The sequence below is a fragment of the Erpetoichthys calabaricus genome, chromosome 4 (assembly GCF_900747795.2).
Source record: "Erpetoichthys calabaricus chromosome 4, fErpCal1.3, whole genome shotgun sequence".
Classification (NCBI taxonomy): domain Eukaryota; kingdom Metazoa; phylum Chordata; class Cladistia; order Polypteriformes; family Polypteridae; genus Erpetoichthys; species Erpetoichthys calabaricus.
The window spans coordinates 200,189,691-200,217,390 of NC_041397.2; the positions used below are offsets into that span (position 1 = coordinate 200,189,691).

Here is a 27,700-nt window from a genome sequence, read left to right on the forward strand (position 1 = left end):
ACTCTGGGACGCTGAGTCACAGTGCGCGTGCGCTTTGCTGCATCCGTCATCCTGCGTTCGTGCATATATACAACTGTCGTTTAGTAATATAGATAACTCAGGGGTTTCCAAGCTTTTTCATGCCAGGACCCCATTTAGAGATTTACCTTAGGCTGAGGACCCCCCAGCTATCACCATCCAAAAAATATCATACAGTATATACCACATGTCTATAATGAATTGCTATACAGACCCTACTACCTGTTAAGTACAAGAAACAGAACTATATAAAACAGGGCTCTTTTACTATGGAAAAATAGACTGCTCATAATAAATAAATAAATTAAACTCACCCTAGGCCTAGTGAGACTTTTGGGCTTAGATGTTCTTGCACAGCTTGTCCACTCTGAGCTGCAGCTGGCTTAGAGACAATCTTAAATCATTTACCACATATAGACCTTCTCATTTTTTGGTTTTCAGTGCTTTCAATGCAGAAACATGTTGTTGAAAATGATAAGAGGCCATTGGATGGCTTTTTCGCTCAACACTGGCTATTCAGTTCTGAGATTGCTCCAAAAGTCTGACAGGTGAATGGCAATGGGTTTGCATTTTTAAACTTCCATCAATGTCTATTTCAATTAATTCCTCTTGTGAACTCAAATCAAAACAGTCCTCTTCAGTTTTGGATTCAAATGGATTTCTGATCCAGTTTAAATGATGATTGTCTAGCTCTGAAGTATTGTTTAGGTGTTTCAGATGTGACGATATTATAGGCAGGACTATGTCTGCAGGTGCATTGGACATTCCAAGCTCCTGGTGAAGGAGTGAGAACATTACAGTATTTCTTTTGTTTAGCTTTTTCTCCCAAAGTCTGAGTTTTTGTATAAATGCACAAATGTTATATGTTGCAAATTTAAGTATGCTATGATCACGGCCCTGCATGCTCTGATTCAAGCTATTGAAACGTTGAAATATGAAGGCAAAATACTCAAGCTTCAGAACCCATAAATGCTTGTTAAAACACCTTGCAAATTGGGAGTTCTCAGACAAGAGAAATTCATGCAGGTCTTTGTGGAGATCAAAGGCTTGTTGTAAAATTGCCTCACGAGACAGCCACTGGACCACAGAACGCAGCTGAAGGCTTTCAAAACTGGCACCCATGTCACTGCACAGTTTGGCAAACAGCCACTGATAAACAGCATTGATACTATTTACAATTATAACAGCATCTTGTAGCACTTGTTGCAATTCATCCTCCATTCTTTTAGCAACAATTGCTTCTCTGTGAAGCATAAAGTATGTATACATGGCATCTGCAACTTTGGTCTTTATTAACACAAAGACTCTACTATGCTTGCCTGTCATGGCAGCGGCGCCATCCGTACAGATGCCCAAGTAATGAGACCAGTCAATTAAATTTGCCTGTATTAACACGTCCAAAATTTTAAAAAATTCCTGACCTGTTGTCTAAAATATCAAGAAACTTTCCATCTCCAATAAATCTGACAAAAAGCTGTGCTGCATTAGCTATGTCTGTGCGTTCATCCAACTGATTGTTTTTAACCCATTCCCATAATTTAACTTATTTAACTCATTTAACTAATTCCATCCTCAGCCATGTCAGATATCTGTCTACACACAGTGGTGTCTGACAAAGGGACAAGTGTCAATTTTATGGGCAGCTTCCTCATCAAGCAATTCCCAAACTATGTCTTTGGTCACTGGTAATATCAGATCTTCTCCAACTGTGTGAGCTTTCTTCGTACAGGCAATGCGATACAATGCCAAAAAAGATGCATTCAGTGCCCTCTCTGAAACCTTTGCTTGCGATGTGAAAGCGATCGCTTGTTTCACAAGCAGTGCTGCTTTCCTTTGGAAAAGATCAACATGTTTCACAACATCAGCTGGATGCATTTGTTCTAGATGTCTCTTCAATTTAGAATGCTTTAGACATTCGTTTGACACAATTTCCTGGCAAAAAAAGCATTTGAGGTAATGAAGTTCTCCTTTTTTCTTAGCCAGCACAAATCCAAACTCTATGTATGCAGCTTCATACATTCTAGATTTAGATTTTCCTTCAGAATATTACTCATTTGATGATTTAGTCTAGCTTGCTGTGAACTGCTTTAACTCCACAATGCAATGAGTGTACATCTACGGTAGCCTTCGATTAGCATTTGAAAAATGTGTTTATTAATAGGCGTAATTGGCAAGCGTACTAACAAAGTGACAACGGTATTTTTAAAACAAGGTGAACTAGACAAATGCTTCATTATTTGCAACTTTTTAAATAATAAAATGGTATCATTTTTATTTTCCCCATTTTGCTGCAGACCCCCTAATATATCCCTGCGGAGCCCCAGGGGACCACAGAGACAAGGTTAGGAGCCACTGACATAACTTACCCTCAATGGCATGATGCCCAGATGTGTTCATCAGGCTTACCATGAAACCAAGCATGAAAGCAGGATAAAAGGCAGGGGGCATGAAGGGTGTCAAAATGTCATCGATATACACCAGCACACAAATTCCTAAAATATCCCTAATATGTCGTTCACAAAGGATTGAAACTCTGTGGGGCCATTAGCTAATCCGTAAGGCATTATTTTGTACTCGTAAAATAATGTGACTGTGTGGAAAACAGCTTCACGAATGCAGATGAGATGATATGCACTCCTCAAATCTGATTTGATAAAAACAGTAGACATTGTTTCATGATTTAGAATCAAAGAGATAAGTGGAAGAAGATAGCTTCTTTTAACTGTAATTTTATTGAGTTGCCTGTAATCGATACAAGGACAAAGCCCACCAATCTATTTTTCAACTAAAAACCCACCTCCAAGAGGATTATTAGAAGGAACAATAAACCCAGTTTGCAAATTGTCTCCACTATATTCCAATGCTGCCTTTTGCTCTAGATGAGATTGTGCCTACATTTTCCCTTCGGGCAAAGGAGCACAAGAAAGCAATTGGATATCACAGTCATGTTCTCAATGAGGTGGAAGGATTACGGCTTGTTGTTTATTAAACACATCCAAAAAATCGGAATATTCTCGGGAAATAACTGATATGTAGCCACAGACAACTGGCATCAGTAAGGTTTTCATGCAGCACCAAAGCAGTTATTACTCCAGCAAATTATTTGTTTTCCAACCCAATCAGTTGTGGGATTGTGCTTCTGTAACCAGAGGAAACCTAATTTTATCTGAGATTTACAGGATTGGATGATAAAGAAAGTGCTTTGTTCATCAATGTCGATTTTAGTGTTTAAATCTGGTGTGGTAAAATCTAAATGCCCAGAGCCCAATAGGTCTACCATCTACTGCCAACACTTGGGCTTCATATATTAATGATGCTGAAGAAATGTTGAGTTGTTCAACAAGAGAAGAGATGATACAATTATTAGCAGCTGCTGAATCAATGGGAGCAGAAACTTGAACATCATTAAGAAGATAGGGAACGAGGAATAGATTTTGGCACAGGGTTTGATTACAAGTACCCACCTCATCAACCCTAATGTGGAGTGGGTACTTTACTTATGCTGCAACTTAGCACATCCAGACACCAAGTACTCTGCCTCACCACAGCAGAAAGACAAGTGCACCCTAACTCTTCTTTGCCTCTCTTTAATCCCTACAGATGTTTTAACAGGTTCCATAGATTCAGGAATGTTTTTACTTTCACAACTATGTCTAAACTTCCATTCATCTAGCCTAATGCCTGCATCTTGTGCCACAGAATCCAGGGCATTACCCAAATTGCAACTGGCTAATTTATCTTTGATCTCAGTTGTCATTCCTCTGTTTAGTATGGGAATTTATGTTGTAACTGCCCACTCTGCTTCAATGGTTAACAGTACATATGGAATTCCAGTACTTATTCATTAATTTGTTTATTTCTAACAGTTGTCACACATGTGTGAATAGGAGGCAGCTGAAGGGCTTGGAGAATAATGGTAACACATCTTCCCAGGGGGAGGCAAGGTGCACTAACGCTCTTTCTAAGTTCCCTGCAGACCTTTCCTGGGAAATCCCGCCAGGAGCCACTGCCTCGACTCGGGACATGTCACTTCCGACCCCAGCCCTGAGGACGACATCACTTCCAGTCCCGGCCCTGAGGACAAAATCACTTCCAGTCCCGGCCCCGAGGATGACATCACTTCCCCCAGACTTCCTATAAAGCCTCACTCCCTTCCTCGGGAATTTAGTTCTGTTTTGGACTCTGTCTTGTAAACTTCACTTGCTACCAAACCTTTGACTTTTGGAGCCAGGAACACATTATACGGGTGGCTGCACCTTTACAATGTCTTGTGTCTCTTCTTGTCACAGAGTCTATTGGCAGCAACTTATAGGCAAAAACTTTCCTAAACTTCTGCACAAAGAAATCCAATGAAAATCAGATTGTTTGAGTCATACATGAGTGAAGCCCACTGCAAAGGGTTCTTATCTACCAGTAACATAATAAACATGACACGAGTCCTGTCATCCTGATACAGTTGTGACTGCATCTTATTTGTCATCCAGCATTGATTTAAAACACCTCTGCACTGGTTGCAACTTGCAGCATGTGCCATGCCTACCGCTTTATTTACTGCGGTTGTTAAGTTGTCAATCACTGCTGCTAACTGCTCTATAGATATCTTAATTTCTATCATTTGCTTCTTAATATTCTTACTTCACCCTTGCATCGTCCACATATTATAAAGATACATCTCTTCTCGGGGTCATTCATGTACAAGCTATTGTCGTCTCAGCAAGGCAGCTCATTTTGATAGGGCAACCAGGAGAACAGAGGAAGTCAAAGGCAAAGTCAGACACTGTCAGAGACCTGGAGACCCCACTCAACTGGCTGCCCACCTCACCAGGGCATTCTACAGTGGAGTCTGTGCTATGCTGTCTAATCTGACAACAGAATGTACACTATCCATCCATTGATTCCAAGGCTCTCATTATCTTAGGTATCTTATTTATTAGCAGGAAAAACACCTTGGTAGTAAAGCATTGGTACCAAAGGTTAAATGTGTTGTTTTGCTTTGTTAAAGTTTTTTGTTTGATATTATGAAAGTACAGTAAGAGGTGCTAGGTGTTACTCTATAGAGTTCAACTTCATGAATCTTAAAATAATTTTGGAGAATGTATTTTTATTAAAACATGCTAAACATATGTTTTGTATATACTAGAGTTTGTATTTTTTCATATCAATAACACCACATAATTGTTATGTGCTATTGAAGTAAAATGAATTACATATATAGTACAATAAAATATCAGAATTTCCATCTATCTTCTGGACTCATTTTATCGATTACAGGACTTTTAAGTAATAGTACTTATCCTAACAGCATCTATCACAGAACACCTTTACAAACAAAGAAGACATTTAAAGGTACAAATGACCCTAACCTGCATGTCTTTGGATTATGAGAGGAATATTGTGAAAACCGATTCAGACATAGACAAAGCATGCAAAGTCCACACAGACACTGACTGCTCTGCTACTGTATTTAAATCTAGATCTCTGCAGCAGTGTCATCCATAATAATAATAATAATAATAATACATTTTATTTATATAGCACCTTGCCCATGCGCAAGGTGCTTTAATGAATAAAACATTTCTTTGCAGCAAGGCGGCAACCCATGTAGAGTAATCATACCAGTTTTATACTGCCTGCTAACTTACAATTAATCACATTAAATAGTAAAATCTTTGATTTTCATCATAGTGGTGACCCGTGCAACTTCACGCTAATTATTCCATTCACTCCATTATTACAAGAAAACAATACAATGCCTTAGGTGTCACAAGTTTCTCCATGAACTCAAGAAATAATGCATCAAAGCTAAAGTATCTATCCCTAATTATCATTCAGTTATGTCTCCACCCTAGACTCATATACAGGGGGTCCTACTCTACTAGTTGCTAGTTTACCTTTCTCAGCTGTGTACTGGGTACCTTCTGCTCATGACAGGTATTAATATGACCTCAATGCTGTTAGTTATGACATAAATATTTATTTTTCTTTGAAATGGTGAATATAATTTGTACATTTCAGGCCCTTGTACTGTGTTATAAGGCAAGTAGTAAAATAATGTGACATTTCATTTTGTATTGTTTTTTAGATAGGATTATTCAATGGTATATCAGATGTGTACTACTTTAAAGATATTCATCCCAGCTATCCTCTTTCCGTAGCTCATGGAGACTTTTTTCCTTTTGATGGACCAAGAGGTGTCTTGGCACATGCTTTTGAGCCAGGAGAAGACATTGGAGGTGACACACATTTTGATGAGGATGAAATATGGACAATGGGCAATACAAAACCAGGTAAGAAACATTATAATAAGCTTTGCTAGTGCTGAACATTCCACATAGTGAAGATTCTGGAGATTCTGCAGAAGAGCCAGATTAAACATGACATTCTAAGTGGATACTGAATGATGGGCTTGTATTTTATCATTAGAGAAACAAATATAATTCCAGTACAAAATATGAACAAATCTAGGAAAATGCTAAATTTTAAAATCCAAGGTCATTACCCATATCATTTTATTGAGCTTACATGGTATTTCTCTCTATTATAATAAAAAAATCTTGGAAGGAGATGAGACGTGATTTTCTCAGAGAGACACTTTCACTCTCCCGTGAGACAAGACTTAAAAAGACGAAAGAGTAGATGACAAAGTGGAACATCATTAGCAATTTAAAAACATTGGCATGGTACACATGCAGAGCAGGTTTGAGGTAATGGAAGTATGAAAATTCGAAAGTCTCAAAAAAATGATAGTAAAGATCGCATTAGCGCAAACAAATGGAAATTATTACTCAATGAAATAACAGGAAGAGCAAAAAGAGACCGAATATATTGTTTGGATTTAAACTTTAAGTCAGGGACTTGTAGATAGTCTAATTCATGTTGCCATCAGGGAAAAGTAGTGTTTCTTCCCAATGAAGAGGTGTATCCTTGAGAATTAAAAGATTTGTTGTTTGGTGAAAGTGAAATCCCATGAAAGAAAATTTCAAGCCCTGCGAAACAACAGCTTATTCAAAGAGGTTTGGAAAAGTCCTGCCCACATCTAAAACATTTACAACCACGCACACGATTCAATCATTTCTCAATTGTGTGAATGCAATTGTCAGACACAGTTCGTGTAGAGATAAACAAATGATTTTCACTCACGGGCAGTTATATGTTCTAATTCGTGTTGCCATCGGAGAAAAGTAGTGTTCCTTCCCAATGAAGAGACGTTTCCACGAGAATTAAAAGTTGTTTGGTGAAAGTGAAATCCACATACGAGAGCGGCAGAGACACAAAGTTGCTGACACATAGCGCAGGCAGGAGGGTTGGCGTGCGAAGCGAGCAGGGGGTAAAGCGCTCTAGTAGACTTTATATAATAAAAGATTCAGAAATGGGTTAACCTATAAAATTTCTTGCCCAGCTGTATCAATATCTGCTCATTTTCTAATGTAATACATATTCTTGAAAGGTATTATATAAAGTTCCATAGAAATACTTCTGCAGGACAGCCATCTATTCATCCGCTGTACTACTGCAGTCATGATTATAACCTTATAGGTTCTACCTTAAAAGCCACTAATTTATTGATAATAATGCAGCCTAGTATATTATACCTTAGTACACAGCCATTTACATTTGATTACACAATTTATTTTATAATTATATGTAAGCTAAACCTTCTAGAGTTGAAATCAAAGCTCCAATGTACAATAAAAAGTACATGTAGTGGTGCCTGTGAGATGGGCATTTGTATACCAAGTCTCAGGGACCCTGCTTCTTCATTCCAAGTGTAAAACTACTGGCCTGATTTAGATCTTTTTTTCTTATTTGCTCTATACACATTTGCTTAGATTATAAAAACACACCCTGCTAGAACACAGTATGAACACTACAAACATCTTGCTTGGCAACTAATTCACAGCTCAACTTAAAGCTATGTGTTTGGCACAGCTCCTTGGTCTATGTTGGTTATAAAAAAATACCAAGTCTTTGAAAAACCACTGTCTCCTTCTTTGGCAGAATTCCCTCTGCTTTTCTAAGGTAAACCTTTGTGGGCAGACGTTTCATATACCCAACCTACCATGAATAATTAGCATTTTTTTGCCTTTATTGTTTAGGAATTTCAATGTGCACGTTTTGGCTGTTTATGGAGAAGAGAAAAGTATATTAAGATATCTACATGAAGAGGATATGTAAATAGGTCCTCAGGCATTTACATGGCCAAGAAGTGTACCAGAACAAAGTACTTATAAGAACTGTACACATAACCTCCAAATGTAACAAGCTGAGTTACAGATGGCTGTGCTGTAGCAAATTCCACATTAATCTCACATTCTGAACGAGTTAGGGTCAATGGGAAGGTGGACTATTAAGTGGGAAGCTATTTGTTTGTCCTCTGTTAGTGACAAGTAGAAACAACAGAGAGAGAGAGAGAGAGAGAGACAGAGATAGGTATAAGCAGCCATTTTGAGTTTGGGGCACACTACATCACCATCCATAGGCAGAAGACCTTTGCTAGGAAAGTGCTGAGTTGCTTTAGGTTCTTCTTGCTCCGTTCACAGTATTATTTGGTAATGAACCCATTTTCGTGTTAACGCTGGCTTGCTTGAGCCAGAATACCCTACAAGAGTGCCCCTTAGTGTTCACATGCAAAAGTATCAGCTACAGTGGGTGGCAGAAGTTTTCAAAGGAAAAAGAGCCAGGAGAAGTAGCAAAGTCAAAAAACAAACCAAGAATCACAACCATGAAGACATGAAATTGATGAAGAAAGGTATTAATTTGAATCAACAATTTCATAACTAGATTACACCAACAAGAATAACTACTAATGTGTATCTTAGGAGGAATGTGTAAGTTCAAACAAACAGGAAGTGCTGACTCCTGGTCCTCTTGCCTCATAGCAGCATAGCAACGATCAGGAAGACTGTCTCAAAATAGTGGTTTCAATAAGAAAACAGGGACCCTAATTCATTTGTAACAGTGCACATTTAAATAATAATATAAATACTCAGAAATATTCATGTTTCCAAAAGAATGTTTTTGTTTTATTTTTTGGTAAAATAATTTATTTGCATTTTACTTTCTCTGCAGGGTACAATCTATTCACAGTGGCAGCTCACGAGTTTGGCCATGCATTAGGCTTGTCTCACTCCAGAGATCCAACAGCATTAATGTACCCAACCTACAAATATTATAACTCTGGAGCATACACCCTTCCGAGAGATGATGTTCTTGGTATACAAGCTCTCTACGGTACAGTATGTTCATATATTGATATCAAATAAATACAATATAAAGTCATTAAGTAGTAATGTGTAGTAATTCATTGTTCTTTTATCTAAGACTCATGCTTAACTCCAGTAAACATTTCAGTCTACCTTAGGACTGCACATGCACATGATAATGTGTACTGCATTACACAGAATATACTGTATGATGGTTGTATAACAATAGCTGAATAATAGAGGACACTGTCCATGTTGCTGTAAATGTTTTAAAATGCATTATTAGGTTTCAACATCTAATCTGTGCTTTGCATCAGAACGTGTGAAGTTTTTAGCATTTTGTTTATGAAATGATGGAGGATTCAGTGGTGGAAGTTTGGCAAGTGAGATAATATTTTGTAAGAAGTTATTGTTATATTACATTTTGCTTACGCTTGAAGGTGAACACTGTTTTTAGAGTCTTTCTTAACATAGCTACATATAATTTATGTGTATATATATATATATATTGTAGAAGTAACCAATATTTGCAGTACAAAAGTAATATTGTCACATTTACAAAACACAGTGAAATTCACTTGCATGTTTGGATAGCAAGCAACTCATCAACACTCTCTGGCAGCAAATGTTATTCAGTCAACATTTTGTTAAAAAGACAGAATAAAAACAAAGTTGCAGCATATCTATCCTAATAACCATAACAGTGATAGGTCTGTCTGCCAAACGTTGGCTAAAATGTTATCTGCACAGCAGTGTGCATACAACATATTTGTATCCACTTAGGAGTACAGCCCACCATTACTGGACACCAACACAAGAACCATACTCTATATAGTTTCTGACCTCAATTACATGAGCTTTTCATTCACTATTACGTACATCAGATGTCACATTATTGACAATTTTTTTAATTATCCATCCATCCATCCATTTTCCAACCCACTGAATCCGAACACAGGGTCACGGGGGTCTGCTGGAGCCAATCCCAGCCAACACAGGGCACAAGGCAGGAACCAATCCCGGGCAGGGTGCCAACCCACCGCAGGACACACACAAACACACCCACACACCAAGCACACAGTAGGGCCAATTTAGAATGGCCAATCCACCTAACCAGCATGTCTTTGGACTGTGGGAGGAAACCGAAGCACCCGGAGGAAACCCACGCAGACATGGGGAGAACATGCAAACTCCACGCAGGGAGGACCCGGGAAGCGAACCCAGGTCCCTAGGTCTCCCAACTGCGAGGCAGCAGCGCTACCCACTGCGCCACCGTGCCGCCATTTTTTTAATTACCTTTTTTTTAATTTTGAATTTTAGATTTTCCTTTCTACTCAAATAGATTAAATATAATATTAAGGGCATCCAAACGGAAATGCCTGCAACATTTAATGCTGCAGTTCAAAATGCAATGTGTCGCTGTAGTTCTATTTTCATCGATTACACTTTACACATTCTGTTGCAGATTCCAGTCCACTAACTGTGTTTAATTTTAATTAATTTCAGGAGAGAAAAATGCTGGAAGACCTGAGGTTCTAACTGTTCCAACAAAATGTGATCCCACTTTGTCCTTTGATGCTGTTGCAGGATTTGGCAATGAAATTGCCTTTTTCAAAAACAGGTCATTTGAAATGTACTTCTTTTTTACCACAAGACAACACATACAGAAGAAATTGTGTACAGGAGCAGGAGTCAGTGTACATTAAAAGGAGTTAATGTTCAGTCTTGTGCCAACAGTGGCTCAATGGAAGCCAATGCCCTAAAAGAGCCTCCTACTGTAGTGTTGCCCTGTTTAACAGCTTTCACCTAGTCACAGGTGAATTTATGGGATGCTCATTTCTCTATATTTATCAATATATATTAGCCTTTATCTAGATCGCCGGTGCTGTACACCAGCAGTCTTTTCATGCACGCCAACCATCAAGACAGAACCCAGGTAGCTGCCTTTACTACATTAGCTATTAGCGAGCCCATCCTATTGCAACTGTCACTAAAGGTAATGGCTTTTAGGAGACTGTGACATCCACTTTGTTAGTATCTGCCACATTCCTGTTCTTTCTATAGCCTTTTTGAAGTAAATGAGAAGTCAGGCAAAATGACAACTTTTACTGGCTAACTGAGCAGATTACGATATGCAAGCTTTCGGGGCAGCTTAGTCCCCTTCTTCAGGCAACTTGTAAAGTACTTTTTGTAATTATAAAATGAACCCTGTTGTGCGCTGTCTTTCCACTTAATGGTTTTCTTTCACAAATCAGGTATATGTGGTTCAGGGGGACCTGGATGATGTATTGGAATCTGATAAGGGAAGGCTTCATTAATAAACTCCTAAAAAACTTTCACTCAAGTATTGATGCTGCTTATGACATCCCTGGAACTGGGATTACATACCTTTTTACAGGTAACATAGCATTCATATTTTTATTTACATTCTTGTACTTATTTGTTAGCATGCATAATGTGGAACACCTCAGGGCAATACATTTATTTAACTTTTAATAACTTTTCTGTATTAAATCTTAAAGCCATTGAGTACATATCTACTCTACACTGAGTTCTCATTAAGAAACAGGGTCAACATAAATACATATGAATTTTAGTGATAAAAGATGCCATCCTTCTACAGTATATTATGCAAAAGTACTATTATTCCTGTTTAACACTGCAAAAAACTGTAGTTTACAGATTTAGCTACTTTCCAAAAATCACTGGGCATATCAGATGGTTCATTCCTGATAATACACTAGAGGGTAAAATCTGCATTCCTGCCAAGAGCTAATTTTGCCTTGGGAAGTACATAAAAATATGTGAGATTTAACCATAAGGAATACTGGTAATATTTATGAGGCATCTATGAATACATGGCTAATGAGACAGATGTCACTTATATCTTTATTAGAGATGCTAAGATTGTACTGTATACATTATGTGGAGGAGGACTGGGACTGTTGGTCATTCTCCTCTATTCAAAGTAAGTGCCTGGCTGTAAGATCACTTGGCAGATTGTTCACTGGGAATGTCAACTCTTGGAGCTCTGCTGCCACAACCAGCGGTTGATCCATAACTGTGAACAGAGCTCCAGATGTATGTACTCATGGGGTGATAATGTAGCGGAAGGACAAAGGGGAATACTAGCTAATTGTATAAATCCTCAGCATGAAATAGGTGGCATGAGGGAAGCCTGTTATATATGGACTCTGCTACCTGCTATAGTTTGCAGGTTACCTAAGGACTGTTTAGCCTGTTAATAGAGAACTGGGGTTCAATTGCCTAGTCATCTAGGGCTATCTTTCTAGATTTTACTGTAGTACCACCAAGAAATCCCAATGCCACTGCTGAGCTCAGAGGTTAGACCCAGGGATGTATCTGGAAAAAGTTCCTAGCAGAGGGTTAATAGCCACTTATGGACAGTTTTGGGCTAACCTTGGAATTGGGTACACAAGTATTGTCAAGAACTTAGCAGGCAGAAAGACCACCAGTGGTCATGAACAGAGAAATGAAAGAGGTGATAATGGAGTATTCTATATTAGTACTTTAATGGAAACTTAACCAGCCGCCCCACAAAGTGACGCTTTTGTTTAGGAGAGTCAGGAAAGGTGCTAGGGTGTTGTTTTCATCTATTTATGCACGTTGCTGCTCTTTATGTGTATCCTGCACTTGCATGTTTCATTTTCGCAATAAGACACCTTTTTTGTATTTCTTTGAACTTCTTGGTATTTTTGGCATTCTAGAGTTCCCTATATTTTCAAAACCCAGCTCTAAATTTGTCCACGTATTCTCTTTTGTAATATCTATTTCCAATGAGTGTGCAAGGGTATTCCTACAACAGTGTTTTAGTATGCGGCACAGAAAGGAAACATCTACTGAAGATTTGTTCTTCAAAGGGAAAATCAGTCTGCACTAATTATGGTCACATTAACATTGTTCTTCTCTAAATATTGCCCTGTAGGCTCATCTGTCTACATCTCCTGACAAGCTTCTGCATCACTAACTACCCAACTCCAAGTTTGTTTTACAGCCCTAAAGGGTATCAAGTTCAGAGGAAGAAGTATATCACATGTGAAGTGTAAGGGCAACGATACAGACGCTCAAAACACTTACGCTCATGCATCATAGCTGCCACGTGTTCCCAGTGCTCTTTTGACACATCATGTAGCCTATTTTGGCAGCAGTGGGCAGAAGGCAGGAACCTTTCCTAGACAGGGGGTCAGTCCAACACAAGGTAAAGTCACCCACACACATACACACAAGCTAAATTATACTGGGTCAACATTTAAATATTTATTTATTATATTTATTTATTTATTAATGCCTGTGATGCTGTTTTATGTTTTTTAATTATGCTTATTTTTTCATTTAAATAAATCACAGGCCCAAAATATTGGATTTTAGAACAAGCAACAATGAAAAGCTATGCCAGATCAATCTATGATTTTGGATTTCCAACTACCGTGAAACAGATTGATGCTGCGGTATATGTCAAAGAAACTGGAAAGACATTCTTCTTTACAGGAGATTTATATTACAGGTATGATTCATTTGAAAGATTAAAGGTAAGTAAGGGTAGAATGCTGCTGCGAGAGGTAGCATTGTCACTTCACAGTTATTCAGAAACATGCATACTTGAGTTTCCAAGGTTTCTATATGTTTTGTTTTTATACTTATATCCAATCTAAAGATGGGCAGTTAGGTCTGCTGCTATTTTTATATTAATTTGAGGGTGTGTATGTTTAGGAGACTGTGTGGGAATCTAACCCAGGACTTCAAAATCCTTGAAGATATCGATAAAGCAGAACTAACAGAATTCTCTCAACTTAAGGGTGAATCAGGTACTCAAAGACGCCAGTGGAAATTAAGGGGAAGTGCATTTAGGACTGAAGCCAGGAAGCACTTCTTTACGCAGAGACTTGTGGAAATCTGAAACAAATAACAGGAGCATGTAGCTGAAGCAAAATCCTTGACCACCTTTAAGACATATCTGGATGAGCTATTGAGACAGCTTAGTAATTAGCTAAACAAACAAGCTTGATGGACTGAATAGTCTCATCTGTCAGATATCATATGGGTGGTTCTTACTTTTACAATGCCTTGAATCCTACTTGATAATCTGAAGTAAGGTTTTTCTGTCAGGTGTAAGGATTTGCAGGGCTCGCAAAACTCAAGATTCAGTTTCAAAAACAGGCCTATACTCCCAAACCAACCTGAAAACACTAAATAGATCTCACCAGCACAAGGTAAGCTTGGCTCCCAAAAGATGTAGGCTTTGAGGCCGGTGCCCTCAAAAGGGGCAAAACCTAAATTTCTCATAAAAAAAGCAGGGAAGTTTAAAATCCCTGGAACAAACAACACTCGTTTTTAACAAATAATGGGTTTATTAACAAAAGGATTCAAGAATCAAAATAAAAGCAAACGTTTCCAAAATATTATGTCTAGCGGGCCACAAAGTTTGAAGACAACTGGGGAAAAAAGACGTAGTCAAACGATGAAGCAAGGGTCAGTATCAGGAACTCAAAATTAAAAATAACAAAGCCAGACAAAATAAATCTCAGAAAAGATATATTAAAGTTCTTCACTAGGAGATCAATGCAAAATCAACAATTTAATGTCAAAGAAGGATTTTGGAATCCATTTAGTTGGATAAGGAAATCAACCTAAAATGGCCCTTTCATCTGTGATTGACAGGATCATGACCTAAGAGGATATGTCCCTTCTGGGAATATCCTGATAAGAGGAATTGACATGATGTCGTTGGAAGAAAACAAGATGGCGGTGAAAAAATGGCCCTAATCAGAAATTAAATTTAAATGGAAAAAAACAATTACATTAAATTCATCTGGAAAAACATTCCCAGATGTACATAAAGCTTGAGGCCTGAGTCAGCTATACAAGCTGTAATAAAATTATAAAAGCTTCAGTACTCTGACACAAAGGTTGCTCTTCAAGAGGCAAAACTAAATAGAGTGAACTCTATAAACTAAAATCAAAAATAAGGGAATCCAAAGTAAGCAAAAATCAAGTGTAGAAAAACTAATGCATCAGTGGTCTGACTCCTTTCAAATTCTTAGAAAAGCTGGGGGCAGTTCCCACAGCTGCTATATTAGGGGGCCCTACCTCATACTGACTCGAATACAGAAGCAAAGTTAATATTTACTGTTAGGATTCTAAGCTGAAACGAGAGCAAATCACAGGATGCACTGGGTTTGAAACCAAGAGAAAACACGATCTTTTACGAAGCCAGAAATGTTAGACAAGGACCAGAAAATTAGTCCAAAAACTTAGAACAAAAGATGCCAAGAAGCTCACATTAATTCTTTTAGTTTTTCCAAACACAGATACCAAACTGGCACATAATATGACTGTTTATAGAGTTGTACCTATGACGTCATGCGAGCATGCTCCTGATGGTATCTGGCAGAATGTCTAAGCCATGGAAAACATGAAAATCTCAGAATGGTGCCACCCATCAATTTTCAAATATAACAGTGAAAGGATGCTAAAAAATTACAGCTTCCTCAGTAATCAAAATAAATGTTTGATGAAATATATGTTTGAATAATATTTCTTGAACTCAAAAATCCCAGAATACACCTGTCAAGAAGACCCAGAAATCATCAAGAAAGGACAAAAATTAATAAAGAAAACCAATCAGAATAAAGAAAAGATGTGGTCAGAATTCGGACCAAGTTCATTACCATAAAATCAATCTATCTGTAATCAAAACGCAAACTGCTAACAAATAATCAGACTATCTTACTAAATAGTAGTAAGTACTATAAGTATAACTAGTACTGTAAGATTTGCATGCAAACACTTGAAGAATTCTAATCTCAGATGATCTGGAAATACATGTGCCGCCCTTTGCATATTTGCTGTGGTGATGTCACATGTTGTGAATTACCAGGGAAACCTGTGTGTGCTCATCCTAACAATAGACTATGCTACCTCTAGAAAATGGTGCTGTGATGCAGTGATTATTAAATTTACTTTGACTTTCATTTCATTGCAGAAAGTATGAACCCAAGATATTTCATGTTTTGTCTGGTCAATTTCATTTCATTTGTTAGTATACATCCATTGCTGCATTTCAGGCCTGCAACACATTCCAAAAAAAGTTGTAATGGTGAAGCATTCATCACTTTGTGAAAAAGACGTTTTGGCACTGAGGATGCTATGCGATGAGATGTTTCAGGTGTTACTCTGTCCCATTCTTCCCTAAAACTCATCTTAAGCTGTGGGGTCGTCGCAATTTTCATTTCAAAACTTTTCACACATTCTCTATTGGTAACAGGTCAGGACTGCAGGCAGGCCAGTCCAACACCTGTACCCTCTTCTTCTGCAGCCAATGTCATTGTAATGTGTGCAGAATGTGGTTTTGCATTGTCTTGTTGAAAAATGCATGGATGTCCCTGGAAAAGATATCATTTTGAAGGCAGCATATGTTGCTCTAAAATTCAATGTACTGTTCAGCATTAATGGGCACTGTGACAGTTTAAGGGTCCCTGTGACCCCTTGAACCCTCAGACCAGATGTCAAACACCAGATAAAAGTCCAAAATGAATTTATTATAATAATAATGTGCACAAAGCACCCTCCACTCCACTATACTCCAGGGGGTATTGGCTGGACTATATGGCTGGCAATCCCTCACAGCACTGACACAACCCCATAAAATGACAGACCCTGGCTTTTGGACTTGTTGCTGATAACATTCTGGATGGTCTTTTTCATCTTTGGTCAGGAACACATAACATCCATTTCTTCCAAAAAAGATCTGAAATACTGCTTCATCTGACCACAATACACATTTCCACGGTGTGATGGTTCATCCCAGATGCCACTGTTTCTGGACAATGTTAATATAAGGCTTCTTTTTTGCACGCAAAAGTTTTAAATGTAACTCCGCATTGTAGTGCTTGACAAAGGTTTACCAAAGTAATCCCTTGCCCATGTGGTTATATCAGCTATTGATGAGTGACGGTTCTTGATGCAGTGGAATATGAGGGATCGGAGATCACGGGTGTACAACTTAGGTTTGTGCCCTTGCTCTTTACGCACTGAAATTCCTCCAAATTCATTGAATGGTTTAATGATATTATGTACTGTAGAGGCAGAAATTTTCAAATCCCTTCCAATCTTCCTTTGAGGAACATTGTTTTTAAACATTTCAATAATATTATCATGTATTTGTTGACAAGATGGAGATTATCTGTCCCTCTTTGCTCTTCAAAGACTCTGCCTTTTGTAGATACTGCTTTTTGTACCAAATTATGATTACAATCACCTGTTGACATCACCTGTTTTAAAACACATCATTATTGAATTATTTTACCTCATTACTGGCCCCCCACCATCCCAAAATTTTTTAGAATGCGTTACACCCCTAAAAATTCAGGAATGGATGTTGTAAAAGGCGCTATATAGCGCCCGACCCAGCACAGACTGAAGTAGAGGCACGTGTAAAATAAACAGACTTTTTATTTCTCTTCAGCCGTGGGGCATGTCTTCCCCGTGCCCCACAGGCCCAACACAGTCCCACAAGCACTTAATGCAGCAAACAAACAAACAACAAATCCTTCCTTTGGCACCACTACTCCTCCCAGGCAACCTCGTCCTCTTCCTCCCGATTCTGGCTCCTGAGTGGTGGATGCTGGCCCTTTTTATAGCCCACCCGGAAGTGCTCCAGGTGCTTGATCACCTGTGGCTAATTGCACTTCCGGGTGGGGCTGCAGAGATGTCCAGGTGGGTTCCTGGCTCCATGCAGCACCCCCTGGCGGCCAGCCCAGATCCCCACAGGGTTGTGGAGAACTCCATCAACTCCATCCAGTTTGTGCTCACTGCTGCTACAAAGTTAGACTTGGATATATTGATAGTGATGAATGAAGGGAATATTTAATCCTTGACTTGGGTTATAACTATTTACATTTTCTCAAGTAGCAATTTGTAGAGATTGTTTAGTTAGCAATTAAATTTGTCAATGATATAAATGTGTGCTTTCATTCAGCACACAAAGCTTTCTTCTAGGATGAAGCATAAAAACAGTAAGGAACTACAATAAGGAACTACATAATTACCTTTATATTAGGTAGAATCCCCAGTCAGGGTAAGATAGTCATTTTTTTTGGCTGCCCTACAGATTTATTTTCTCCAGTTGGAGTTTTTGTTTTTCTGATTCCCCCGTGGGCCATCTAGGCATTGCATCTGAATTCTGTTATAATCATTACAGGCTTAAAAATGAATTTAGCAATTTAATCCATAATTAAGAACTGCAATTTATCTGTTACTTGTTTATCTCTACTATGTAATTATCTCTTGATTTTTTCTTATTCGTTATTTTATTTGGTATTTATTTATTCATTTGTATACATACTTTTTCTTTTCACCTACAATTTTGTTTTATGTAACATTTTGTTACCTTTTATAAAAAAGTGTGATAAAAATTTAAATATTGTTGTTGTTGCTGTTGAATGAAGTTATTACAGAAAACTGATACTGTTACAGTTTGAATTGAAATCATCATTTGCAGATTCACAACATTTGCATTATTATGTTGCATGACAAAGAAATGATGGAATCAATCTAGCATTACTTCCCCATGTTGCAACTTTCAGCATTTTGTTAATAATGAACCAATTTAGTGATTCTCCTTTAAAAAACTAAAGCAACACTAATATTCAAAAATTGTGAGCAAGTGCCATTTTTACAGACACCTGGGGCCTTATGTGTATAACATGCTAATGCTTGGAAACATGTAAACCATTTCTTACAGAAAAGTTAGGATTTATAAACCACAAACTTGCCGTGGAAATTTGGTTGACATTTATGGCAACTTTCAACCATCTGTAAGTCTTACACAGGCATTTAAAAGGCACTCATGCAAAAGTGAAGAGAAAATTTTATTTCATTCCGTTTTGTAATGATGCATCACTCACATCGCAATGTTCTTGAACTCTTGAATCATATCACAGTTAACTGACATGTTCTCTCAATACAGCTGTCCTTGGTGTTGGTAATAACACCTCATGTATAAACCTAATGTTAATTGCCTTAGTGGGCAACCTACCTATGTTGTCTATAAAAAGGGTGTGATGTGTGTTATACAACATAACTGGCAAAGGCAGCATTACTAAGAAGTCAACCATTATACATAACATGACCCTGGAGTTTGTTTCCTGCACTACTATTTGATAAAATTAAGGATGTATGACTTCAGCCTGGCCACTTTGTAACAATATAACTCACTATATCAATTTTTTCCAATAACTAAGATTTCCGATTTCTTCTTATTTAGTTTGAGAAATTTACTACTTATCCATTCAGAAACACAAGTAAGACATTGGGTCAATGAATCAAGACAGTCAGGGTCATCAGGCGCTATTGATAAATACTTTTGGGTGTCATCAGCATAGCTGTGGTAGCTCACATTATGCCATGAGATACTCTGACCTAATGGAAGCATGAAGATTGAAAGAGCAGTGGATCTAGGATAGACATTTGTGGAACACCATATGGATCTATCCTGGGTCCACTGCTCTTTTTGCTTACATGGCAGGAGGTGATGGGGGGCGGCTAAAAGCGCATGCACGTGCAAATAGTTTTAAGCTGATTTGAGATCCAGAAAGGAACTTGGCATGACAAATGTATGAATAGTCTTGATCAATTTGATTTTTTTTTTGTGTGTAAACTTTTTGCCTTTCTAGCATAAGCAAAGGTTTAGTATGAAATCTAAAGCTTCAAAAATTATTGAATAGAGTAATGTATTTGTTTTCAAAGGTTCCTGATATCAAAAATACTTTTATTCTATTAACAGCAGAATTACCAATTTTGTGTCAGTCATGCAAATCTGTCCAGAATAGTGAGATTCTTAATCATTAATGAGTTATCTGATTGCTATAAATGCAAACAATACAGGGCTTTGGAGTTTTCATTTTCAAAATACGGTGGCGCAGTGGTAGCGCTGCTGCCTCACAGTAAGGCGACCTGGGTTAGCTTCCCGGGTCCTCCCTGCGTGGATTTTGCATGTTCTCCTCGTGTCTACGTGGGTTTCCTCCCACAGTCCAAAGACATGCAGGTTAGGTGCATTGGCGATCCTAAATTGTCCTTAGTGTGTGCTTGGTGTGTGGGTGTGTGTGTCCTGCCCGAGGTCTGTTCCTGTGTTGGCTGGGATTGGCTCCAGCAGACCCCTGTGACCCTGTAGTTAGGATATAGCGGATTGGATAATGAATGGATGGAGTGCGCAAATAAATTTACTAGACAATCTTAACATGCCTATAACCCTTAATAGTACAAAATTGTTTAATAGCAAACTTTTAATAGTCTGTTTTGTACTGTTATTTCTATTCTTTTTAAAAATTTACAGTTGCATCAGAAATTAAATATAGTACTTTAAAAAATGTTGTGAATAACTGCAAATTTTGTTAACAACTGATCTTAAAAAAATGTATCCTAATATAAAAATTCACCGCTTTCAATGTTTTACATATGTATCATTGATAAGTGATGTTTGAAGTTTTGTACTTGTTCCCAAATGAAGCAAAAGATGAAAGCATATCATTTTATTTGAAATGTTCATTTTTAACATCAATGGAAGAGTGGCTTAATGTAATTTAACTACCCTAACAACAAGTTAGAATTTCGATTAGGTCCAATTTAGCAAAAATGAAAAAAAAAGGTGAAAACTAATTTTATACTGTAAAAACTGAATTAAGAAGTGCCTAATTTTCCTTATTATGATGATACACTGTTATAATTTTTCACAAGATATGATGAAAGACTAAATAAGATGGATTCTGGATACCCCAGGAGCATTCAAAATGACTGGCCAGGAATAGGAAGCAAAGTGGATGCTGCTTTTGAGTTGGCAGGTGAGACGCATTTTATTCATTTTAAAGTTGGTAGAGAAGGGCTGCATTAAAATGCAGCTGCGGTATGAAAAAAGTGCAATTTGAATGTTTAAAATAGCATAAGGAAAAACATTTGTGTGGAGGAGCCATTGGTATTGGTAGTGTATAAACTGTCTGACGATGAGTCTACAGATAAAATAGTGTTTCTAACTTCATTCAGGTAATAATTTACTTCAATTGACTTTCCTAATTTATTTCTAATTTTTTTTATTTCGATAATAATTATTATTGGTGATTATGAAATAAAAACAGTTACACTGTATTTAGAAAACATTAAGCTAAATTATGTAACATTTAGCATGTAACAGAAGAACACATAATTATGATTGGCTGTTTATGGATAAACATTTAAAAAATAAGTAATTCTTTTGCAGCGTTCAATTCAAGGATTTTTTAAAATTCGTATTATAAATTCTAAATTAACGTTTGTTTTTGTTTTTTTAAAAAATAACTGCAGCTAGGCAATACTGATGATAAAACATGACTTCCTGGTTACGCTTAGGTCAGTACAGTATAATTTACTTATAACTCACTTAACATCCCTGGATAAGGAACCTGTTCATCACAGAATCCATACATACATATGTTATGTGAAAATGTTTTGTTTTAAAACAAAATTAATTACATTTAAAAAAATCACAATTATCTTTACATAAATGTCTACAGGGGTGTGAACGAAAGACAGAGAACTAGGAGAAAATGCCACTTGCGAATGGGAAGAACATACACACTCTACAGTCTCTCTGTTTAGGATTTAAACACAGAACGTTGGAGCAATGAAGCAGTATCTCTACCTACTGCACAAGACCACCATAAATAAACCATAATACATTTAATTATAAATACAAAATATTTTCTCTCTACAACATTTTGCACCTGAACCAAGGTTAAGTTAATATCTAACATAACTCAGTTCAGGTTGTAAGAGGTAAGAGCTTGGATAATGATATATAGTGTACTAGCTTTAGCCGAAGTGTAACTTATTTATTATTCAGTGTAAATATTAATAGTTCATTACAATTCAAGTACCCACACAATACATGCATACTAAGAACACATGTCAAAAGCAATATTTATTTACCTACTGTAGCTGTGTTTACCCACAATTACCAAATTTCAGCATCTCTAGTTTGCAAATGGGATTCAGGCAAAGCTTGACGTGTTGAAATAATTCCACAGACAAAATATATTTTGTAAAAAGTAAAACAGTTCACACAAAAAAGAGAAAATTGATATAGCAAAGAAAAGAAAAGTTCTTGTTTAAGAGAAGTTATGTTTAAAGTTTATAAATCTTATTTCATTTCTTTAAGTTTGCTTACAGTTGAACCATTTCTAAATGGTTAGAAGACTGTATGCTTACCCCATTTTTGGGGTCCCTTTCAGTCCCTGCTAGCACTGAGACCTATTCTCAACAAGAACTGACTCAGTTAACACGCTGTATCTTAGTTATAGCTTACAGGGAATAAAGGCTATAGCATTGTCTATGACTATGAAAGAAAATTATATTCTATTCAAATTTAGCAAACACTAATATGAGTTTAAGTCAAAGCTTTAACTTTCTAAGATTGGCTCTTACACCTACTAAATTGTAAAACTTTTTTCCTCTTTTCTAGGTTACATTCACTTCTTCTCTGGTCCTAAAGCATACAAATATGATTACCAACAGAAATATGTTCTCTATGCTGTTAAAGCCAATGCTTGGTTGGGATGTTAGCAGCCATGGTAAAACTGTGAAAATGTATTTTTTGAAGAACCATTTTTTAAGCTGTGCAATTTGATGGACAAAATACTTCTGGAATTTGGATTTCCTTTTTGAATAATGCAAAGCTGAACAAGCAAAAAATCTATATATAAAAAAAGAAGAAAAAAAAGAACCACTCCATTCCATGAAAACTATAATGAACTTTTTATTGTATGCAACAGAGAAGACATTCCTGGTTGTGTGTTCACACAGTTGTTTTACTTTAAATGTTGAGGAATTGTTGTGCACCATGACTTACTATAAAATAAATATTATATTCTTCAGAATATTTTATTTGCATGATGGGTTTGTGAGTTGCAATTAAAACTTAAAATATGAAGGAATTAATTTCAGATTAACTTACTATACAGACTGTGACAAGCATTAATCTACCCATCAATCTATTTTATATATCTGTTTTTTTTTAATTATTATTATGCATCATTTTCTAATCTGTGCATTAATTGCCTTGTGACATCTTCTATTTTAAAGATATAAGTTAGTAATTTGTAAATCTTTCCCATGCATATAGAGTATATTCAGACTTCTTTGCACTTGAGGCACTGAGGATTTCCCATGAGAAACATTTACTTAAGATATGCTTGGCCTCTGCCTGTGCAACACTGATGGCACAGTCACATTTTCTTAATAAAACCTTCTGTCTGCTCAATAGAATTTTCCCACATTGTGAATAAGGAGAAATGCTATCAAAATAAAGACTAAAGAACATCCTAAGGAAGGCAGAATGATAAAAATGCATGATTAGGAAAATGATGCAAGAAGATGTCTTTGATTACCCATCTCAGCAGTTTTTCATTGAGCAATCAATTGATTACATCTTGCCTGAAGAAGGGGCCTGAGTTGCCTCGAAAGCTTGCATATTGTAATCTTTTTAGTCAGTCAATAAAAGGTGTCATTTTGCTTGACTTTTCATTACTAAGCAATCAAGAAATTGAAGCTGTGTCATGCCATGGAGTCACCAGTTACAAAAGTTAGACTGTCCATCAGACTAGAAGTGATATTGTGATAGAACCCACCGAGTGGCCAATAAACTTCTTGCAACACTTGCTGAGCTCAGTGGATGTGGGTGGATTAATGATGCATGAGCCAACTATGTTAAAAGAAGAAGATGTTACTCAAAAACAAAAGCCTGTTTGGTGATTGCTAGAAAGCAGAAGAGTATGTAGGTACTCTGCAGAAAATAAAGTCGCTGCTGCGCTTTTTTGACTAGCCTGGAAGTGTTTATTGTCCAGGAAAGGTCCTCAGAGATGTGGAAGCCCAGGAATTGAAGCTGGAAAAGAACTCCACCTCAGCCCCATTTATATGAAAGTGAGTGTGTCTAATGCCTTTGGACCACCAGTTACCAAAAAGTACTTAATGAGCAAATTCTACATGTGCTTCTTAATTACAAACAGTGTTAAAATACAGACTTAATGACTTTTGCTTTTGTTTCACACTGTGTTGACACATTCAAAAATGGCCAAAATCAAAAGGAATCCACACTTCCACTTTTGTCCTGTATAAGAAGTAAGTCCACTGAAATCTGTAGACATCAGTTTGGTTTTCTTCGTCTTCTCGCCATACTCTAGCCAACTCCTATTGAGCTGGGTTGAACATTTTTACACTGCACTTAACAATGTCTCCCCTGCTTTAGCCACAACATTTTGTGTCTGGTGAGCTTAGACACTAAATATGCCAGAGGTTACTAAATGAAAAACATGGGGTTTGGCATACATTTTAATACAAGCCACGGCACATGAGGTGGTTTCAAATATGAGCTCTATGTTCTGATCTGACCTTTTCTTTTAGGTCACCTTGACTTTTTCTGCACTCTAGTGGCAGACATAGGGAACTGATTTAAATTAAGGGATCATCGCAAACAGAAATTGTAGATATACCAGTAATGTATTAACTTTGGATGGTCCAATGAAATCATTTACAGTCAAACATCTACCCACAATACTCTATGCAAGGTTTTACATCTAGCTTGTTGCTAAGTGGCATTACAGTATTTCCTTTTCCTTTTATACTTTTCATTAATTACTTTATTCATCTGTTTTTACAATAAACAAATCTAAGCTGGGTCACAGGATATGGGAGCACAGTGTATGCCTTAACCCTACATAAAGAGGTAGTCCATTAGAGATCAAACTAATATATACAGCACCGAAACTCACAACTGGGAATTTTACTCTAACAAGTCATTGAAATGAAGTTGAACATCTGTGGAAAGCATCTCAAAAGGCAATCCTCCTACAGCCTTCGGCCTTACAGCCATGATCTAATCACTGTAGCCTTAAAAGCACTGTGTTGTGCCATAGGGATGTACACATTTCAGTCATTCATTCTATTTTCTGAACCTACCTCTTCAAACACATGGTCCCCTCTCTTGGCAGCATAACACACAAAGTCATAATCAACCATGTAAGTATCGTCACATCATAAAGAGTTAATTTAGCCATCTACTTCACAGTCAACTCACCATTATTTTACATAGTGTCTGATTGTTAATGCTGCTCTTTAAAGCAAACAAAAATAGAATACAAAGCAACACAATAACCAGATGGAAAGGTATGTATCAGTCCAAAGATTAATCACAGAAGAGGAGAAACTGCAGGAACTAAAATTGATTTGAGATTAAACTTGAAATGAAACTGAATTTGAAAAAGTAAGAATTAACTTAAGAGCATGAAGGAAGACTATCTATCCTGGAGAAGGGAAAAGTACAACGTCACAAAGGGTTGGTAAGCCGTACATTTGAACTGTTTTTTGTGAATTCATTTAACTGAGCATACTAGAAAATAGGGTCATCCGGGTTTAAAAAGCTGTGAAATCATCTGCTTGGTGATAGTTGCTGGCATATGGTCCTTAGCCCGAGGGGAGATCAGGCAGACATACAAAATGTTGGTCAGTAACCTCTGACCTGTTAGATGACAGTACATTGCTCCCAAATGTGAGAAGAGCCTGCTTAATTACCCATAAACGACTCATTTAACAGACAACTTTTCTAAGGGATGTCTAGGATCAAGAGGTGTAGGAACACATGAGAGCCTCAAGAAGGAGTTCTAGTCCACTAACGCTGTAGAAAAAGTCAACCCTGACCTCAATTTTAAAGCTACAGCAGATTTCAAAATGAAAAGTATGGAAGCAGATGCAGTGTCTGGGGTGACTACTCATAAATAAGAGGCAGGTGTCAGGTATGTAAGAGAGGGAAAATGAGAGAGTAAGAGAGAGTGCTTGCTGGGATAATTGAATGATGAAAAGTAGATAAGCCACCCCAGTTTGTTTTTACTTTTTGTAACGTTTTGCTTTCATGCTTATGGTTGAAATTAGGTCTGAAGTGAGATTGCATTGGTTTGGACATGTGCAGAGGAGAGATGCTGGGTATATTGGGAAAAGGATTTTAAGGATAGAGTTGCCAGGAAAGAGGAAAAGAGGAAGGCCTAAGAGAAGGTTTATGGATGTGGTGAGAGAGGACATGCAGGTGGTGGGTGTAACAGAATAAGATGCAGAGGACAGAAAGATATGGAAGAAAATGATCTGCTGTGACAACCCCTAACAGCCAAAAGAAGAAGAAGAAGAAGAAGTGTGTGAATTTACTGTATGATACAGTGCATGGGCTCTCAGGGGTGAGTTTCCTGAAAATGATGAATTTTAGAAATTAAATAAGTAGCTTTACGATGTACAGAGGCATGTACTACTTTCTCTTGTGTTTTCCAAAACTCCATTTAACTCAGCATTTTACATGTAATTATAAAGTACTTCTTTACCAACTCTTACCCTGAAGGTGCTTAGTATAAAGTATCTTATCACAAGTGAATTAAAAAACAAATTTTATATGGTTATGTTTTTGGTCCTCTGGTAGGATGGAATACATTTGTGAAAAGTAATATAAAATAACTATTACATCATTTAGTACCTAATAAGCCAAAACATAAAAAAGCATCAGTCACCTGTTGTTTCTAAGGTAAATATAAAACAAATATTGAACACACCATTAAAGTAGTTTTACTTTTCTAAAGATAAGCTTGTTCTTCTTTTAGAAGATGAAAGAAAAGTGTGGCAAAAGAGTAAAGAGAGCAAGTGCCTGCCCATCACAACTTTACCGTTCTCTCCTTCATTTTGTATTTCTATTTGTTTATACAGTATACTAAATAACACGTTTTTATTTCCACAATCTTAAATTAAGGTGTTTTAAGAAATCCCCACACTCCTTTAGGCCGTTCACTGTGTGCTTATTTTGCAAATATATAGGGAATAACTCAAACACAATGGAAGAAAACTTCCAATTAGAAAATGAACAAACAAAATAATTATGGAAAAACAAGATGACCAGCCTAGTTTCCACTCCAGCCTGATACATACAATTCTCCACTTGTTTAACATTTCTAACCTCCAACTCCACTTTCCCCTCTTCTTTGGGCAGAGGTACATATGTTTGCAGCAATACTGTTCAGCATTTCACACACAACTATCACCTGATGATTCATAAAGAAAGCAGAAACACATTTTACAATATTCCATACTACACTGCATCACACTGCTGATATGCTGTATTCTATGACTGAATTAGATATCCACTATTCTCTTGTAGCCATCCACCATCAGACTTGAGGTGTCTTGCCAAATTTTCCCCAGGGACAAATAAAGTTCAATTTATCTTATCTTCTGGTGCACTGCCAGATTGCCTCAACATAAAGGCATAGTAGGTCCTCCCAGACCGCTTTGCTTCAATATCTTGCATGAAGAAGGGGCCTGAGTTGCTTTGAAAGCTTGCAAATTTTAATCATTTTAGTTAGCCAATAAAAGGTGTCATTTGTCTTGACTTCTCACTACTTCAA

At 37.2% G+C, this 27,700-nt stretch overlaps 1 protein-coding gene across 1 annotated transcript in view; it reads left to right on the forward strand.

Annotated features, from left to right (window-relative positions):
• LOC114650505 (matrix metalloproteinase-20-like) overlaps window positions 1-23,146 on the forward strand; it is a 51,565-nt gene extending 28,419 nt beyond the window's left edge. The window contains exons 4-10 of the mRNA XM_028800169.2: window positions 6,174-6,305; window positions 9,088-9,249; window positions 10,728-10,842; window positions 11,477-11,619; window positions 13,590-13,746; window positions 20,976-21,079; window positions 22,732-23,146. Of these exons, the coding sequence (XP_028656002.1) occupies window positions 6,174-6,305; window positions 9,088-9,249; window positions 10,728-10,842; window positions 11,477-11,619; window positions 13,590-13,746; window positions 20,976-21,079; window positions 22,732-22,832 (914 nt within the window). The 3' untranslated portion in view covers window positions 22,833-23,146. The remainder of the gene's footprint in view (window positions 1-6,173; window positions 6,306-9,087; window positions 9,250-10,727; window positions 10,843-11,476; window positions 11,620-13,589; window positions 13,747-20,975; window positions 21,080-22,731) is intronic.
• The last annotated feature ends 4,554 nt before the right edge of the window (window positions 23,147-27,700 follow it).